This window comes from Arvicanthis niloticus, chromosome 7, assembly GCF_011762505.2.
Source record: "Arvicanthis niloticus isolate mArvNil1 chromosome 7, mArvNil1.pat.X, whole genome shotgun sequence".
In the NCBI taxonomy this organism is placed as follows: domain Eukaryota; kingdom Metazoa; phylum Chordata; class Mammalia; order Rodentia; family Muridae; genus Arvicanthis; species Arvicanthis niloticus.
The window spans coordinates 64,485,416-64,497,845 of record NC_047664.1 but is presented as its reverse complement, the minus strand read 5'-3'; the positions used below and the strand labels follow the sequence as shown (position 1 = coordinate 64,497,845).

General features: G+C 38.8%; 1 protein-coding gene across 3 annotated transcripts in view; it reads right to left on the bottom strand.

Annotated features, from left to right (window-relative positions):
• Window positions 1-656: 656 nt before the first annotated feature.
• Window positions 657-12,430, bottom strand: part of Dthd1 (death domain containing 1) — a 77,110-nt gene continuing 65,336 nt past the window's right edge. Inside the window, exons 10-11 of one of the 3 annotated variants that reach the window (XM_076938513.1) lie at window positions 11,916-12,240; window positions 2,276-2,405 (exon numbers count right to left, since the gene is read on the bottom strand). In XM_076938513.1, coding sequence (XP_076794628.1) covers window positions 11,918-12,240 — 323 coding nt within the window. In that variant the 3' untranslated portion in view covers window positions 2,276-2,405; window positions 11,916-11,917. Of the gene's footprint in view, window positions 2,406-7,521; window positions 12,241-12,430 lie in introns of those variants that run through there. The other 2 variants (XM_076938514.1, XM_034509448.2) reach the window with 2 other exon arrangements.

Genomic DNA, 12,430 nt, shown 5'->3' with positions numbered 1-12,430 from the left:
TCTTGTTATGACATGCTTACTAACTAGTAGTGATAGACAGAGGTAGGGTTTCTGAAGTGATCTAATAACGACGTGTCATGGGACTTCTGTGTTTTCTGCCGTATGGGTAATATATATCTTATGTTCTGAATCAGATTTCCTGCTCCTTCCCGGGTGCAAACTACATTTTTCTTTCCCTAACCTCTAAGGGTTTAGGCCTATATTCAGTATTTTGTACAGTTTACTGCAGATGACTTAAAGCTGTTTTCCAAGAGAGAGGCATCAATTTGATTTCCGGACTTACCCTCAAATGTGACTTCTTTCTTTTTTCAGGCACCATTAGTGACGAACAAGTTCTATCTTGTTCGATCTGCCTGTAGCCTTTCTTGTGAGCACCCAGTGCAGAACTGCAAAGAATAACTATCAAGATGCTGTAAGTTTCCTGTATGTCTTCAGCTGCTGCAAGTTGTATATTCTCACACTTTACCCCAACTCCAGTTCTAGCAATTTTCTTTAAATTTTTGGCCTTAACACTTCCCTCAAACTTGCTGCTCAGGCCTATGTCCAATCTCTGACCTTTCTTGCAAACCATTTGGAATGAATGGCTTGTATCTTTTCCATTATAAATAATTACTTTTCAGCCTAGTTGGGGACCTGAGATATATATTAGATTCAAGAAGATTTATAATTTTTATTCAGGCTCTTCCAATGTAAGCAATGCTCTTTCCCAGGTTTTATCTCTAAGCAAAATCCAAAAATTCCAGTTAATGTTTAAGGGGATGCATAATAAGGATTTAATAAAGCTTCTTTTTGACGTAGAATCACTGAGTTTATTATGAGCATTCTAAGTATTGGCCTTACTGGGGGAAAATGAACTGAATTTCAAGAAGTCTGGATTGTTCCCCTGTTACTTGAGTATGCAGAATGTTACGCCAACACTCGGAACTTTCTTATAAAAAAAAAAAAAGATATTATACCCCCATATTTTCTCAAGACTTCCCTTCTTTTCTTGAGTAAAAGTTCATAATTATGCTAGCAAAGCATATATTTTCACAGGCTTTTAACTGCATGTCTCCACTTTATGTAATGGACTATTGAAATTAAAACCCAGAGATACCAATTTTTCTTGCAGCATATTGGGGTCTGATCAATCACACAAAGTGTGATTACTTAGGATGTGGTGTTGGAAGTCCTGCAGAGTGCCTGGGCTTCACTGGATGAAGAGTACATTAATTCAACGATTTATCAAGCCTCTTGGCAAAGTGTACAATCAGCTGCTAACTAGGATAACACAGATTGGGAAAACACAAGCTTTCTCTAAATAGCACCCATCAAATTAGATTCCCCAAATTTTTAATAGGAAGTGGAATTTTTACTTCACAGGAAATTGTTTCTGCCTGTATTAGCTGGTTCTCTTTTCTAAAGAATATTTTAATTGAAATAGAATTATATCACTTTTCACCCTCCCTCCAGGCTATCCTTACTGTAACACAACATGTCTCCTAATTTTGAAGTTGATAGCCTCTTTCTCCTATGATTATTGTTATATTCAGCCTCCTGAGTCTATTTTGGTTGTTTGTGGGTATATGTTAAGTATGACCCCTTTCTACTAGATAAGCAATAAAGGGGTTTCTTCCTTGGAAAAAACTAATTCTTCTAGCAGTTATTAGCTGCCTATAGTTCTTTGTCTGCGGCTGGGACACCAAAAATTTTTCTCACTTTAATATTAGTATGTCCAGTGATACTGGTCTTTGTTCCAATCATTTTATGCAGCTATTTCTAGGTTAGATTGTTTCATAATGGACTTTTTAATATTCTGGCTCTTACAATCTTTCTGCCCTTTCTTCTTCAATGTCCCCTGAGCCATAGATACAGGAGCTTTTATGTAAATGTATCTATTTGTGCTTTGTTCCTGATGATCCATTGATTTCTGTGTTATGTCCAGTTGTTTTCTGTGATAGCTACCATTTGCTGTACAGAAAAGCTTCTTGGTTGAGGGGTGGTAGTTACACTTATCCATGAGTATAAGGAGAAGATTAAGAATGTAGTAAGGAAGTATGAAGGTCTAGCCAACTCAGTACTAGATTCCTACTCTTGGTGCATGAATCACTAGCCTTGGGAAGCTGGCTAGATATCTAGTACAGGATTTTATTTCTAGCCTGTTTTGTGGGCCTGTTTAGATCAACCACAATGACCAAAGTGAGGACTAGGTTCCATGATGGCAGAGCGAAAGCATGATGAAAAAGCAGAAAGATGGTTCCAAAACATATGTCTTTGTGGTTATTTGGCAGGTGTCCTTTGATGTTTTAGTTGCCATCTCCCAGAAGCTATACTTAGACTTGGGCCATACAACATCTTCTGTCTTGATAAAGGAGGCAGTTCCTCTACTGGAATGTCTGTGTTCCTGCTTTCTTGCACTTGTCCTACTGAGAAAAAAAACAAATGAAGGTAGTAAGTCATGACCACTAGCATTGCCTTCTTTTTATAGCATTAGTGAAGTCCCGTACATCCATAGGGTAGAAAGTGCACATCATTTATGGCAAATGATTGGGAAGTTCTGGACATGATTTTAGAAATCTGCCTACCACAGAATCTTATGGAATAGAGAAAAAGCAAGATTGAGAATTGGGGACAGAAGAAGTTTAAAAAATAGAATTTTACAATTCGACTTAAAATATCTGTTTGATGAATATTTATTTATTTAATCATCAATGAGCTAATAAATGGATGAAGAGAAAGGGAACATGCAAATAAAAAAAAATAACTGATCATTTCCAAACCCATTTTATCATAAAAAATGGTAAATTATAACACCAGATTGAAGGCTACCTAAGAGAATGAAATGAGATTGTACACTAAAAGCCTGTGACAGGTACCTGGCACTCAATTAATCGATACCTATTACTAATCTCTTATAGTAGAAATATATGGATATAGAACTCCAGCAGCAATCTGTTTCTAGCTATGAAAAAAATTAGACAATTTCTATGCTCCATCTACGTGTCTTCCTTATAAACCTATGTATTTACACCTTTTTTTCAACATTTCTCAAAAATCTCATAGCCTTACCAAGCATATGGACAGTGCTGTCCCTTGTTTTTGATAAATGAACTAATTTCATTGGGAGAATGACAGGCTGCAACAACAAATAGTGTTTCCACAAAATTTCCTATGTATTTCCTATGTTCTGTACATGTGTAGTGGGCCTCTTCCACCCTCCAGCACTGAGGCCAGGGAAACATCCCTTACAGACATGGTGCCGTTGTCAAATCAGGAAGAAAAAGAGTGGGCAAAAACCATTCTCACTCATATATGACCTTGTATGTTGTACATTTTGAAACACGTATCAAAGCAGAGCATCAATCAGCAGGAATATATTATCATCCCACAGCAAGGAACGGCAAACACGCTGACACACCCATTGTGGTCCAAGAGTCCTTAGACATCTACGTGTTGAACTTGTACCATTCAGCTTTGTCTTCTTTTCCAATGTTAGGATGGTGCATCTGCCAGCCTAACATTGGTTTACAGTTGCGAGACACACTGTGAAAACAACGCTAGTACTCGGCTCTGCTTAGAATTTATCTCAGGAAATACGAACTCACAACTGAAAACAATATGCTAAAAAAATTACATGAGCAATTAAAAATAACTGTATACTCAGAAATATATTTTAATGTACAAATGTTAGCCAGTTTCATTTGTTGACAATCCCTAATAACAATATGATTCAGATATTTCAAAATTAGAAATTAATTCCTGACTCCTAAGAATCAAGTCGGTTAGTAAATATACACTGGAAACTGAATGGAATTCAGAGTATAGTTATTTCTTAGTACCATCAATAATCCTTTTATTTACTGTTCCCAGAAAATTTGAAAAAGTTACATATTGCTCTAATAACCAATACTACATAACCAATGCTACATTGCATTTTCATTTAAATCACTTTGCTTAAAGAAACACAGAATTTATTATAACCTTAAAGCCCTGTACAGCAATTTTGGCATATTTTGTTTTGTGATATCAGAATGAGTGTTAGAGTTTTGAGACTATTACTAGATATGAATTTAGGTAAAAATAATTACATTCACATCCATTGACTATATGTCACATTCTTTCCTATATTCTAATATATTGTTGTTTAAATATAACGTAAAATGTTTTCTCACTGTGTAAATGGATATTTTTGTAGTCTTGAGTTTATCTTTGTGTGGTACATGGGCGCCCCCTTGTGGTTACATCAACTCACTTGCATTCAGTGCTTATGAAGGAAAGTAACTGGATGTGGTACCAACAGTGAAGCGAGGCTTCAGCCTTTTCATTGTGGAGGCTCTCAGTAACTGTACAAATGACCCCAAATGAATCTAAGCATAGGCATAAAAATATTTTGTTGTATTTTAAATCGTTTAGTATACACAAAAACACTGAAGCACAATTTTATTAAACTTAGAGTCGAAAATGAAACTTCTAATGAAATTAATCCACGTTGGCTATTCAATAAGCACTTCCTGAGAAGCCAGCCCCTCTGCATGAACACAGTCAGCTTTCCTCTGTTTCACTCTTACTGGGGGGACTGGGTGAAGAGTTCATCAACTTCACCGCGTTATCTAAGCTCTGGGCTCCACAGTGCTCTGCCTTGTGAATAGATACATCTTCTCAAATGACCTCGCCAAAGGAAAAAGTCTTTGTAGTCAGCATACACAGAGTTTTCTGTTTAGTTTCTTCCCTCCTATTCCTCTCGGCTCAGTGCTAAGCACAAATATTAAAAATTGAAATAGTGTTCTGGGCAGGAAATAGAATACAGCAGACAACGCCCTTCAACTTCTCTGCTCGTAAACATGACCGGAGGAACTTGACAATTACACATAGTACAAAACTGATTTAGAGGAACAAGGTTTCACTTTATGTAACTGATTTGAACAACTATTCGACATTTGTCTGAGTCTATTTGATCAGAAAAAAAAAAATCCATATGGGTAACTTTGTGATTGTGCTTTTTAGGGCCCACTCCAAGCCAAATCAAGCAAGATTTAGCAGAATCAACCCCCAGATAACTGCTGATTTAATACACTGCTAGTTTGAAAACTACTGTCTTGAATACTGTGCACCATAAAGGTTGCGCAGATGGGAAAGGACCACAGGGGCGGACCTGGAATACAATGAAATTGGGTTTACTGATTCACTGGAATTAACAAGACTATATATCAAAGGGATGGTCTGTGTCTTGTTATACAAAATAAAGGAGTTATTTCAGTACATGGGAGTACATGGGTTTGTTGTTTCAATGAACATGAAGCAGCTCCTTGTGCCGAGGTCAGCATCAGGTCTGCCTTGCAAAGTGTAACCTTAAATCTGAGGTGTATGTGGTCTCTATATCTAGAGACCGTTTATCTGGACAAAGCCAGGCAGCTCAGCTGTAAATTGAGAATGCTTTTCTGTGTCAAAATCGTTTCAGTCTTCCAGGCAAGAAAGGGAATTCTTCGTGACTGATACAATTTCAAGTGGCAAGTTTTTCCTTTATTGGATTATTTTGGAGAACAAATTTTCTCAGTGTGTAAGGCAGGAGCAGTCACCTGCGGGGGCCACTTTACAGCTGTGACGTGTGGGGCTGTGTTGATTCTTCCTAACCTTGTGACCAGCTTTGCCTGTGCCTTGCCGAATGGTAGAGCTGACTTTAGAATCTGAGAACATTTTTTTTTTCCTTTGCAAACAGGGCATTTGCTTCACAAGGTTGTCTTGAGGAGAGAGATAGAACAAAGAAGAGTCCAGATGGCCTGGCAGTATGCTCGTGTTATTTTTCATTCATTAATTTGATAAAGAAGCCTTGAGTGCCTACTATATGTCATGCCACTTGCAAAGCTCTGGGATACCACTGATGGATGAAAACCAAGGAATTGTGTGCGAGAATCTTACAAGGTGACTGGGAGAAAATACACATCAACAGAGAACTGTAATCATGTACAGACAAGCTGTAACTGTACTGACGGGTAGAATTCAACAGACATTTATCTTACCTTGGAATTCAGGAAATGGAAAAAAAATTGCCAAATTTATAGCCTCTAAAAGACTAGTGGAGAGTTAGGAGAGTAGCCCAGGGTAGAAGAGAAATGACTCTGAAAACAGAGTCATCTATGGTCTTATCTGTTGTTTCTGTTTTGTTTTGTTTTTCTTTTCTTTTCTTTTTTTTTTTTTTATGCAGGGTCTTCCTATGTTGCTCAGGTTGGCCTTGAACTTGTCACTCTGCTGTTGTAGTCTCCAGATTACTGGTATCCAACACAGTTGCTACCATGACCAGCTGAAAATAAGAGGAGTCACCTGGGTTTTAACCTTGGCTGTACCTCTCAGTATCAACTCAGGTTGCAATTTTCTCCTTCTTAGATGAGTAACGAAGAAAATGTTTGCAGTTGAGCATGTGGTATAGTATAGTAGACAAAGTTCTGTGTAATGGGAATATGTCAGTAAGAAAGAGACAAGATCCTGACCTTTGTGAGTGTGTGCACAGAAGAGGGTGCTGACTCACAAGACGAAAACAAGGATAACAAGCAAGTAGACTACTTAATACATTAGATAAGAAACTGGGGAGGAGCTGCCAACAGGGAAGACTGGAAGTGGTTGTGAGTCAAGGATCAAATGACTGACATGACATGTCTGCAAATGTGCACAACCTTCTGTGACTTTCTGAGAAGTTATATTGCAGAAGCAATGCTTGGCTAAGCAGCTGGGAATCCCCAGTCCACATCAATTCGGATGTTGACCTTTTGCACTATTTCCTTCTTCCCCCACACTGTTGCCCTTTTAATTTTAAGAATGACTCTGTACCATCTCACTTCATGGAACAGCTCCTGTCTCCTCACTTAGAAAGAATCCTTCTGAACAACAAAAAAAAAGATCAGTTTCTTGAAGACACTGGTAGAGATTTTAATTTGGAGCCTTCAGAACTTAAATATTTTAGATTCTCATTTCTCTATTCATATTCCACATCAAGGCATATTCTTACCACAATCACCTTCTCAACCACCTATTTCTCTCCTTATGAGCGAAACAACTGTGGAGACCTGTTTAAATGCCTGAAATTCATGAGCCAGTTCAGGTTAGATTCTTTTAAAGCAATATTGAGCTTAAAAATCATAACATCCTTCTAAGAAGTTTAGAAAAACAGACCTTCTCCCATAGAAGTTAACTCCTTTGAAAATTGAATCATGATGTTCTCACAGCATGCATTGCTTATTTAAGAACTTTCTATTTTCCTCTGAAATACTTCAGAAATTTATATTCCAGACACACCCATTTAATCAAGGTGACTGATTAAGCACCATAGGTTTTGTTAGTTTGAATAATAAGTGTTAATTTCATCTGAACAAGGTGCTTACTAGTGAGTAGGGTGATAGTGATAGTAAGTTTTCCACCGGTGGAGTTGGTGATTAATGTAAATGATACATCATCCTTAAGCCTTGCTTGTTTGGTGTCAAACAAGCAGGAAGGCTAAATTAACATATATATGCTAAATAGTATGCAAAGAATTTTCACAATAACACTGTATATGACAATCTGAAAGGAGAATTTATTTCAATGTCAGTTTATGGTAGACTATTATGAATAATGTGCTGGATTGTGGTGGTGCACACCATTAATCCCAGCACTTGGGAGGCAGAGGCAGGAGAATTTCTTTGAGTTAAAGGGCAGTCTTGTCTACAAAGTAAGTTCTAGGACAGACTGAGCTACACAGAGAAATCCTGGCTAAAAAAATCTAGCAAACAAAAAAGAATGCATGTACAATTTTACTTCTTCCCATAATGAAGTACTGAGCAATAATGAAAATGAACAAACTATAAGCATGCATAGCAACATTAGTGCATTTCAACAAAACAAAACAAACATCAGAGAATCCAGGTTACATTTTTCTTAATTTACATATTTTCTAAAATTAACTATGATATGACAGGAACTTTCAGGTGAAGCACTTAAGTACATTGAAAATGCACATAAGTAAGACATTAGTTTTTGAAACTATAAATTACATACAAATACATCACTCCCCTTCTGGTAAAATTCACACAGACAAGTTTCTTTCTTTCTTTCTTTCTTTCTTTCTTTCTTTCTTTCTTTCTTTCTTTCTTTCTATCACCTCACACTCAGAGGTGAGGGATAGAGATGAATTGACTGGAATTTCAATAAGAAACAGATGGGGAGATAAAATAGCAATAATTAAAGGAGCCTTGTCGTAATAGAAGGAACTTATAGGAAGCAAAGGAACAGTGCAGCTGCTCCTGACAGGATGCTGGTGTAAGCTCCAGCCTCAAGGAAGGAAAAAAGCCAGTTACCAGCCCCCAGGAGTGTGCCCTGCTGGAGAGGAGTTTAGATGAGGAACAGAACCATGGCCATGGGAGGGAAAAGCTTGGTGTGGAGCAGTTCTCTTCCCTCCTGCCCTCCAGTTGCTTGCTAGGTCTTCCATTAAGCAAATCCAACTAGAGGCCAGAGGTACTACTAATGTGATCCATAGGTTAGCAAATCAGACAGAATACAGTTACATGAGGCTGGGGAGTGGCTGTAGGGAATTCTGGAGCAGGTTCCCACCAGAGAAAAAGATACCTCACATCAGGCCAATTTCTCCACATTATTTAAAGAAGTAGTACTGAAAGATGCTGGGTTTTTTTTTTTCCCTTTTCTTTATATGTCTCTTTATTGTTTTATTGTTGCAATTATATGAAAAGTATTTTAATAATGAGAAAACTATGTCAATGTGTATGAAGGGATGTATGTATGCATGTATCTCCCTTTCAGAGTAAACATTTGTGTGTGAGTTTAAATGTATGTGAGAGAAAAAAATGAAAGGGAAGAGTAGCCTTTGTAATTGTGTGAAAAAAAATAAGTGTGCAGGTAAGGTGTATGTGTGCCTTTGTGTGTGTGTGTGTGCGCGCGCACGCGTATGTGTGTATGAATTTGAAGGTATACATGTTGAATGTGTGTATGAGATGTGGGAGTAGACTATATATGACAGGATATACCTGTGAATCTATGTGGACATGTACAAGTAAATTTGAGAGTATGCCCATGTGTGTACATGTGGTTATGTATATAAAAATGTGTTTGAATAGGCAAAAGTGATGTGTTGCTGACAGTATTCAGATACACATGTGATACACAGATAGGTGTAAGAATATGAAGAAAATGGTATGGTAAGAGCATGATTGTAGAAAGTGTGAAAAGGAGATGTGTGCATATGAGTGTGTGTGCACGCCTGTGTGTGTATGTGGTGAGTGTGGGCATGTGTGTTTATGTGTGTGTGATGTATATGTGTGCACATGAGTATGTGTCATGTATGCATGTGTGTTTGTATGTGTGTGTGGTGTATATGTGTGTGCATGTTTGTGTGGGCACATGCGTGTGAGATGTTTGTGTGCATGTATGTTGCTGTGTGTATGTGTGTGCCTGTTTGTATGTATGTGTGTGTGTGTGATGTATGTGTGTGTGATGCATGTGTGTTTGTATGCATGTACAGATACTAGAGAGATGTATAGGATTAGGAAGATGAGCGAGTGAGGGCATATACATGAGGGGGCTTATGTGTGTTTGGAAGGGGTTTGTTAGACCATATATATGTGTGTACAAACATAAATCTATACAAATAGGAATGAAATACTTTTCTTGGAAGAGAGATGGACACCAGAAAGAACTAATTAATATCTGAAATAGTGATCTCTAGTGGCAGAATAAAAGAAACATGAAATCTTTTTGCAGTCAGAAAAGCAAAAATATTTTATTCTGTTCTATTCACTCTAAGAACACAAAACACTTTTTGTTCTTTTTGGGTGTTATGTAAAATGAAAATCTTAGTTAATACATTATTTCATGACTAATAAAATGTAAGACAGTAAATTGTGACTATCTTGGGGAAACTCTTACCATGCTCGCTGGGTAGCACCCCTGGGCATTTTCCTTCTGTCTTAATCCTCGTGCTGATCCCCACTCTCAAATATCTTTAGTAAATGCCACCTCTATTTAACGCTGGCTAGTCGTGAAATTCTTCCCTATGTTGAAGCCATGAACTTCAGTTTGACCTATGTCCAGGTCCCTAACAAAGGGAAGATCTCAGGCTGCCAAGGAGGACAGAACAGTGTTTTGCACCCCTTTCCTGCTCCCACCCTGACACTTAAGATTTCACTTAATAAGATTTCTCTTAGCTAAGCAAAAACCCCACCCTTTTAAAGTAATTGCAAGAGGCCTTGGATTATGTTACACAACTTCATGTTTTCTGTGCTGCTTAATTTCCCTAATAATAAATATAGCAAGTCATCAAGTCCAGTGTCCTTTTGACAGTAAGTGGTTGAAGTATGTTTACACTTTTAATTTATTTCTAAGGGTTTCCGTTTTCTAAAATTGACTTACTGCTTTTCATGGCTCCCTTTACTTCACATCGTTGCATGTGGGCTTCTGTCATCTATGTACATGGAATTGGTAGCTCGGAGTCATGAACAACTAGCTGAATTTTATGTAATAATTGTTTAAAAGTCATTCTCTATAATATAGCTTAACTTTACATGTAGAAAGCAACCTTAGCTATGGAAATATAAACTGGGGAAGTTCTACTGCAAATGCCATTAAACCTAGTTGAACCCATGGTGCTACTGGCCCCAGAAAACACATCAGTCAGGTTTTATGGTGTTGACACCCAGGAGTGTCTTCAGTTGTCTAATTAAGCTTCTGTTGGTGATTGGTTCCATGCTTTGGTTTAATCCGGCCCCCAAAATCTGTGTGTCCAAAAGCTGAAGGTCTTTGTCCACAGCTGATTTTTGATTGATCAATAAAGAGCCAATGGTCAATGCTTGGGCAGATAGACTGAGGCAGGACCTTAGGATTGGCATGCACAAGAAACTGGAAGGAAGGAGGGAAGACTCGCCATTGTTGGGAACCTCACTAGTCCCACGTTCGGGTGCCAAAACTGTTGAGGCCTAAGCTGGCCCACTTTAGGCGGCCAAAATTGTTGCAGCCGGCTCTGTCCACAGGTCAGGGTCTAGCAAGAGAGAGAGAATGGGGGGAAGAAGGGGGAGAAACGCGAAGAATGGAAAACAAACCAGAGGATCTGTAGTCAAGTCTCCTTTACTGTCTTCACATACAATTCCTACTCTACTACACCACACACTATACCACCCTACTCCACTACTACACCACCACCTTTATAAGGAAATCCTGGGTATTTATAAGCACAAATAGGAGAACACAGGTGAAAACAATATACCACGTGCACCATACAGCTGAGGTCACTAAACAGCAAAACAAGCTATGTGGGATAAACAATATATTTATCAGAGTGTGCTTCAGCTGTTATAGGCTTTTGAAAACCAAGTCTATCATCAGGGTATATGGTTCCAGATGGCTGCAAAGTTGATCTAGCTGCTTTCTACTAAAGTCAGCTCCCAACACGCCATGATTCTGAGGGAGTTGGATCGGATTTAGAACTGCAGAAAGAAAGTCACCCAAAATGTATGTGAGAAGGAATACCCAGAAGCATCTTAGGCAACGAAGACTAGAGAACCGCCCAGAAGGAGCCAAGACAACAAAGATAAAATATAGAATTAGACAGAATTAAACCAGGATTACAGGAGGGAAATGTGTGCTAGCCTCAGAGAGGATTAGAATTGCCCAGCCTTTGAGCTAGTCAAGACATTTAAAATTAACTGGTGTGTGTGTGTGTGTGTGTTTCATTCATGAATCCAGAGGGCTCTGACAGGTGGCTGACATCGAGAGCCCCTGGGAGCCAAAGCAGTGTAGCTAAACTTGCTGCTACAAGCTTCTCCTTTGTTTCCATTGATTTCCCAGTAGCAAGTCTATCAAACAGACTCACTTCAAACAATCTTACTCGGTAACTGGGAAATGGTGACATCCAATCTTTAAAATCTATGAGCCCCTTTTTAGGGAAAAGACAGTGAACAGACCTTTATTCAGCATCCACATCAAACCAGGGTTGCGGTTCTGTGAACACCTTATGTTCCCATTTGAATTTGAGCTCTTCTGCGAGATCACCCCTGCCCATCTTGCGAAGATGGCGAGCCAGGAGGCGAATTTTGTCAGTGGAAGTCGGGAGTGATCTTTTCCAGAAGCAAAGGAGTTCATGGATCTGCTCTGTCAGATCATCAGGATGCTTGAGTTTGATTAGCTGGACTGTGCTGCGGCGCAGTGGGAGGGAGGCAGCGAGGACTTCAACACCTTCTTCAGAGAGTTCCTCAGCCAGCCAGTGGAGCAAGTTATCCCAAAGGGCGTCTGTCAGGGCACATGTAAGATTAGGTAATTGTGGTAAAGTTACTACTCTTGCTTAGGTACATGCTGCTCTAACTCTCCTCACCAGCTCACCTAGAATCTACTTGCTCTCAGGGTTAGCCTCTGAGAAAGAACGCTTCGAAAACACCCCATAGGCTGCTGAAACTCTGACAAGTCCAAAGATCATCCGAGG